Genomic DNA, 6,168 nt, shown 5'->3' on the forward strand with positions numbered 1-6,168 from the left:
GATGATTTCAGTATCTGCCAGTCTGATTTGGCCCTGTCCTCAATGAAAATTATGATATCAAATGGTGCAAATGACTGGCAGATTTTTGTGAATGGAGCATTTTGTGACAGAACGATGACGTCATTTGTGTTCTATCGTCTTTACTGGTTTCTCGTAACCGCTGGACGGTACCTGATTGGCTAGTGGATGGGGCTGAATGCTCTGATTGGCTAAAATTAGATAATTAAACAACTTCTTAGACAGTACAGAAACCCAAGTGGTAGATATATAAGACAGGGAATTGTAGCAGGGTGCAACAGATTCACAAGTTGGTCTAAAGCTTGAAGTACCTCAACTCATTCCATCTTCGTCCACGAAAACAACCAATCACGGTAAGCAGAGAATTTCAACCACTTTTCTGTGTACATGATGCATTGGGTTAGCATGGATGGGATGTCATTTCGGTGGCTATTAGATATTCTGTTAAATCTGCAGAGTGTTCCAGTGATGATAGAGGGGACAGAATGAGATGGCATAAACTTTGCCTAGGCCGTTGACCCTCTGTGAGATGCTGCTGAGAAATGCAGTTCAGATGGCTTTTCAAGGGTAGATGAGGTGATTGTGAGTTTAAACTACAGCTGGGTTTAGACTACAGCTCATTCCACTAATGCATGGGCTCCTGTGGGAGCCACTGACTGGCTGGCTGGGGCTCCAACTCCTAATCTAGATAGTATCACTAATGCCTTCCTCCTCAATGTCTGGTACTGCGTCTCCAAGCCCAGCTCTTCTCTTCAGTTAGAGGGGAGCACTAAGACTAGATGGCTCACTCTGATAGCAGGGAACGAGGGACTTTGGTAGGACTGTCTCATCGCAGAAGGGAAGAGAATGCATTGGGACAGGGAGAGTGAGATGGGCAGCTTCTTCACTCCCAGTAGAACAGTGAGAAACTGAACTGAAACTGAGATGGATGGAGCTTACATGCGATACATCATGTGTAGGGACATATGAAAATGTTTGTTTTGATGAAATGCTTATTTCATTCTGCTTTGAGAGAAATGTGAATGTTTTTAAAGCCAAGTTTCTGTGGTTGTGGATGTACTGTGTTTTACAGCAGGGACCATGGTTATGATGAAGCTCTCTGCCCTCCTCATTGCCTATTTCCTGGTCATTTGTCAGATGTACAGCTCACATGCAGCTCCAGCCAGGTGAGGATCAAAGCATGTTTTATAAACTGCAATGTCCAGTCAGTCACTGAAATGTATGTATAGACTACAGAGATGTTCATTTGTAGCAATCCCAAAAGGAAACGCCATCTGTTATTTCATTGATAATTTTCTAAAGAGGTGTCTTGGCATCCACATAAATCTTATGTATGCTAATTTAGATTATTTTGTTTTCAGATAACATGATGTGATTACAGAAATCCATACATTACGTTACATTAAATGCCCTCTTTTCAGTGCAATGATCCAATTGGATTACGATATCGTAATCTAGTCAATCCGGTGACTCATAAAGCCATTCTATGTATAACCTCCTAACCACTTCTATCCATTTGGAAACAATCCAACTTAATGCCACAGCAATAGGCTAAAATTATTGCTATTGCATGTAGAATATTTCCAAGTGGTTGTAGAATACATGGGTGTTCAATATTCCGGATAGAGAGACCCTGGTCACCGTTCTTACTACAATATTGATTTAGTCATAAAGCTCTAAGTTGGCTACCTGTCAGCTTTTTAAAAGGAACACTTTTAGCAGATTGTTTTGAGTTTGGCTCGTATCCCTTAAAGCAGGAGTCAATGGCTTTTAGCTGGAGCAAACTCACATAACCTACGTCATACTATTTTTAACTCAGTGCTGGTGCAGTTCATCAACCTAATTGCCTATGTGTTTTCAGAACTGGTTTAGAGTCCATGACAGACCAAGTCACGCTAACTGACTATGAAGCCCGAAGGCTACTCAATGCCATCGTCAAGGAGTTTGTTCAAATGACTTCAGAGGAACTGGAGCAACAAGCCAATGAAGGAAATAGGTAGGTACAGTTCTCCTCATCTCCACAACTTGTTTTTAATAACATTCATTTTCATTTTCTCTAGGTTTACTTGGTGTATACTATATGGATGACGCATGTTCCTATTATTCAAGAAAACATATAACCCCAAATGTCTAATATGTGGCCAGTCCTTTGCTGCCTCCTATAGCAGTCAGAGCTATGGGTATTTATTAAAGACACAGAGGTATGGACATCACCCAACCATCAACAGGGAGATTTAGAGTTAAAGCATATATTCTCTGTGTTTATCTATGCATGGGTTTTTGGAACACTTCATTTTAATGTATTCATTATTTAAGCATTGTTTATGAGAAAGCCTGTTGAGGAATGCTAAATGATAAATAACCCTAAAGAATGGAAGAAAGCATGGGAATTAGTGCAAGAGAAATGGGACGCATGACAGCAGTTGTGCTGTTTGTTATAATTTAACTACAACGCTATAAACAGGATTGCCGCATGAGCCTAAGTAACTGAGGTCATTATAGCTATAGACTATTTTCAATTGCCCGTGTTGGACTTGACAGCATGGCTTTAAACTGTTATTTTTATATAAATGCAAGTAAAAACTGACTTTGAAATGCATGATGTTGGAATACAGTGTTATTACTGTAGCATGTGGATAACAGCAGGATGCATCTGCATGCCATGGTTACTATGAGCCTGTTTCTGCATGTTTGTCTCTCTCTCTAACAGCCTGGATAGACCCATGTCCAAGCGTTGCTCCAACCTCAGCACCTGTGTGCTGGGAAAACTGTCACAAGAGCTGCACAAATTGCAGACGTACCCCCGCACCAACACGGGAAGTGGCACGCCTGGCAAGAAACGCAGCTTGCCTGAGAGCAACCGCTATGCAAGCTATGGAGACTCATATGATGGAATCTGAGCGGTCCTCCCCTCCCTCAGCCCTAGTTAACCTGAACCCTCTGTTCCAGCCTAGCCTGATGATTGCTGATGCATGTGAATCTTGCTTGACCGACTGCAGAGAAACCTTGATGTCCCGCAATGTCCCTGCTCTCTTTTTCTTTTGTTAAAATCCCCTTTTTTGACAGAGAATAAAATATATATAAGTACAAAGCAGAGTCCAATCCTTTAGATTTAGAAAGTGAATAATGATTTAGATTCACTTCCCTATCTTAAGGTGTATGATATCCCTTTACTATACAGATCATTCACAATATTTCAAAGTGTTAAAACAAAAATCTTTATCAATGCTTCTTTCAACCGTGACTTGGGTTCTTGTTTAATAAACATATTTTTTTATGCCAGAACATATTTTCCTTCCTAATTACTCAAGTGAAACAAAGCCTTTTAACATCTTTAATAGTTCACAACAGTTTGAACAATATAAGCCACAGTTTTTTTGCTATGTAAACATAAATTCACAATACATTTGAGGTAAGTTGAATAACTAATTGTTTAGATCTCTGAATGTCTTTATTTTCAATTTCATGATATATATTATACATTTTCCCCAGCAAACAGTAATGTATTACCTTTGTACTTTTTATTGTAATTCATAGATTTGTATCTTTGTAATAAATCCTGAATTTAGGAGAGGTTTGTATGACCAGTCCTTTCTCTTCCTAAAAGCAGCGTTACAGCACAGAAGCGTGCGTGCAATACTGCCACATGTGTCACCCACCGCCTGGCTGACTTCCTGAACAGATCAGGAGGAATGGGCAACAGTAACTTCGTCCCCACCAACGTGGGCGCCAAGGCGTTCGGACGACGAAGGAGAGACAGCCCCATGACAGCACCTATGTGAATGTGTCAACAGGCCTCAGGGATTTGGTATAACAACATTCTACACTCCTCTCTCTTCCCACTGCTGTGCCTCTGTCAACCTCTGTCTGTCTCTACTGTATCTCTAATGCTCTTTCCCCAGCCTCTGTCTTTCCACATCTATTCTACTTCAGTACTCTTCAGACAGTCTCTTTGTAACTTTGCCGGCCTTCAAATTTGGTCTATGTCTTATGGATGAATACAAGTTGGGAGATAGAGTTCAGTAGAAAGGAGGATAAACAGTCATTTCCTTCCATTTTCTCTCCCTGCAGAGTATGAGCCCTTTAGTGAGACAACAGTACATCCTGTCCTGAACCAACTACAGACATCTGGGAATGACAACGCTTCACTGTTTAAAAAAAAAAACCTTCAAACTACAGAACTGATTTCCTGCATACCTCTTGCATACTCTGTGTTACCGATATTCATTTTTGCTCTATAACCATGAGGAGACAAACTAGAAAAGATTGCAACAAAAATGAAAGAACTAACTTCTGTTATGTCAATTTTCACCAGATCATTACCCTGTACAAGCCAGTTGGTTCTGTCCCGTTTTGGCTTAGAGCACATGTACAGTTTGACCCTGACTCCCCACCCCTCCTCTCTCCTGTGTCAGCAGCACACTGCAGGGGGGCGGAGACTACATCAAGCTCCGCCCCCACAAGCTTCCCTGACCATGGCTGTGTCTTGTGCCTTGATGTTGACCACTTCTTCACGTTTCATTAATTGTACAGTATGTTTAAAGAGTGAAAGGAAAAAGATAGAACAATCTAAATATTGTAACAATTGTGAATCTAAGCAAGATTAAAATGTATTTTAGATACATATGGGTCGGTGTACTTGTTTTATTCTGCAATGATCTAAGCCCTTAGATCACAATATCTACTAAGCTAACACATGGAATTGTTTTAAGATGGTCATAAAATGGATCATTTAGCCATTTGATTTTGAATTTTAGGAGTCTCTAGGTATAAATACATATATATATAAACATAGAATTTGGTCTTTACTGCTATAGCCCATAGAAATACATTGAATGCCACATTTGTATATGACAAAACAGAATAAGGTTTTGAAGTGACTGTCCTATATCTGGGAATCTGGTCATGTTATTAGTGGCACATTTTGCCATTTTTACACCCTGGTATTGGGTTACCTTCAGACTAAAGCTTGTGTGTGTCTTGGAGCAGAACAACCGACACCTTCGTGTTAGTTTGTAGCTCTGACTGTTTGGTCTGGACAGTCAGTTTTGTGAGAAGACCTCTTCGAAATGAGGACGTCTGTGACAGAGTTCAGCTTGTGGATGTCGTAGAGCTTGCCATGTTTGTCTGTCGATGGTGGTGACTTATTCGTTTGTAGCACAGATCAATCGACTCGGAGGGATTTGAATCGTAAAGAGCAGACAGAGCTGACAGTACACTACATTTAACATTTTCAACATGAGCAGTTTCTTATGGTACATGACACTTAACATTACCAACATGAGCAGTTTCGTATGGTACATGAAACTTAACATTACCAACATGAGCAGTGTATTATGGTACATGGCCCTTAACATTACCAACATGAACAATGTCCTATGGTACATGCCACTTAACATTACCAACATGAGCAGTTTATTGTGGTACATGACACTTAACATTACCAGCATGAGCAGTTTCTTATGGTACATGACACATAACATTATCACCAAGAGCAGTTTATTATGGTACATGACACTTAACATTACCAACATGAGCAGTTTCTTATGGTTTATGACACATGAACATTACCAACATCAGCAGTTTCTTATGGTACATGACACCTAGCATTACCGACATCGGCAGTTTCTTATGGTACATGACACTTAACATTACCAACATGAGCAGTTTCGTATGGTACATGCCGCTTAACATTACCAACACAAGCAATTTATTATGGTACATGACACTTACCATTACCAACATGAGCAGTGCATTATGGTACATGACACTTAACATTACCAACACGAACAATGTCCTATGGTACATGACACTTAACATCACCAACATGAACAGTTTATTGTGGTACATGACACGTAACATTACCAACATGAGCAGTTTCTTATGGTACATGACACTTAACATTACCAACACGAGCAATGTATTATGGTAAATGACACTTGACATTGCCAGCACGAGCAATGTCCTATGGTACATGACACTTAACATTACCAACATGAGTAATTTGTTATGGTACATGACACGTAACATTGCCCACATGAGTAATGTATTATGGTACATGACACGTAACATTACCAACTCAAGTAGTTTATTATGGTACATGACACTTAACATTATCAACATGAGCAATGTATTATGGTACATGACACT

The 6,168-nt window shown here is 39.9% G+C and overlaps 1 protein-coding gene across 4 annotated transcripts; it reads left to right on the forward strand.

The window, feature by feature from the left end:
* Window positions 1-273: 273 nt before the first annotated feature.
* On the forward strand, window positions 274-4,614 carry LOC135553829 (calcitonin-1). Of its 4 annotated transcripts, none has more exons than XM_064985769.1 (5): window positions 758-973; window positions 1,091-1,184; window positions 1,880-2,014; window positions 3,626-3,826; window positions 4,090-4,614. In XM_064985769.1, exons 1-4 carry the CDS (start codon window positions 943-945, stop codon window positions 3,798-3,800), a joined length of 435 nt encoding a protein of 144 aa, XP_064841841.1. In that variant the 5' UTR covers window positions 758-942; the 3' UTR covers window positions 3,801-3,826; window positions 4,090-4,614. The 4 variants fall into 4 exon arrangements, with proteins under 4 accessions (XP_064841855.1, XP_064841841.1, XP_064841847.1 ...); XM_064985775.1 differs by having other exon boundaries at window positions 760-973; window positions 3,629-3,826; XM_064985783.1 differs by lacking the exons at window positions 758-973; window positions 3,626-3,826; window positions 4,090-4,614 and adding exons at window positions 274-371; window positions 2,729-3,303.
* Window positions 4,615-6,168: the final 1,554 nt, after the last annotated feature.

This window comes from Oncorhynchus masou, chromosome 2 (genome assembly GCF_036934945.1).
Source record: "Oncorhynchus masou masou isolate Uvic2021 chromosome 2, UVic_Omas_1.1, whole genome shotgun sequence".
Lineage (NCBI taxonomy): Eukaryota > Metazoa > Chordata > Actinopteri > Salmoniformes > Salmonidae > Oncorhynchus > Oncorhynchus masou.

Excerpts from the sequence above, each read along its gene's own strand:
- LOC135553829 (XM_064985766.1), top strand. The coding sequence starts at position 943 with ATGGATGGAGCTTACATGCGATACATCATGT. Across the intron at positions 974-1,090 it reads TTACATGCGATACATCATGT|CAGGGACCATGGTTATGATG; the intron begins GTAGGGACATAT and ends TGTGTTTTACAG. Across the intron at positions 1,185-1,879 it reads TCACATGCAGCTCCAGCCAG|AACTGGTTTAGAGTCCATGA; the intron begins GTGAGGATCAAA and ends ATGTGTTTTCAG.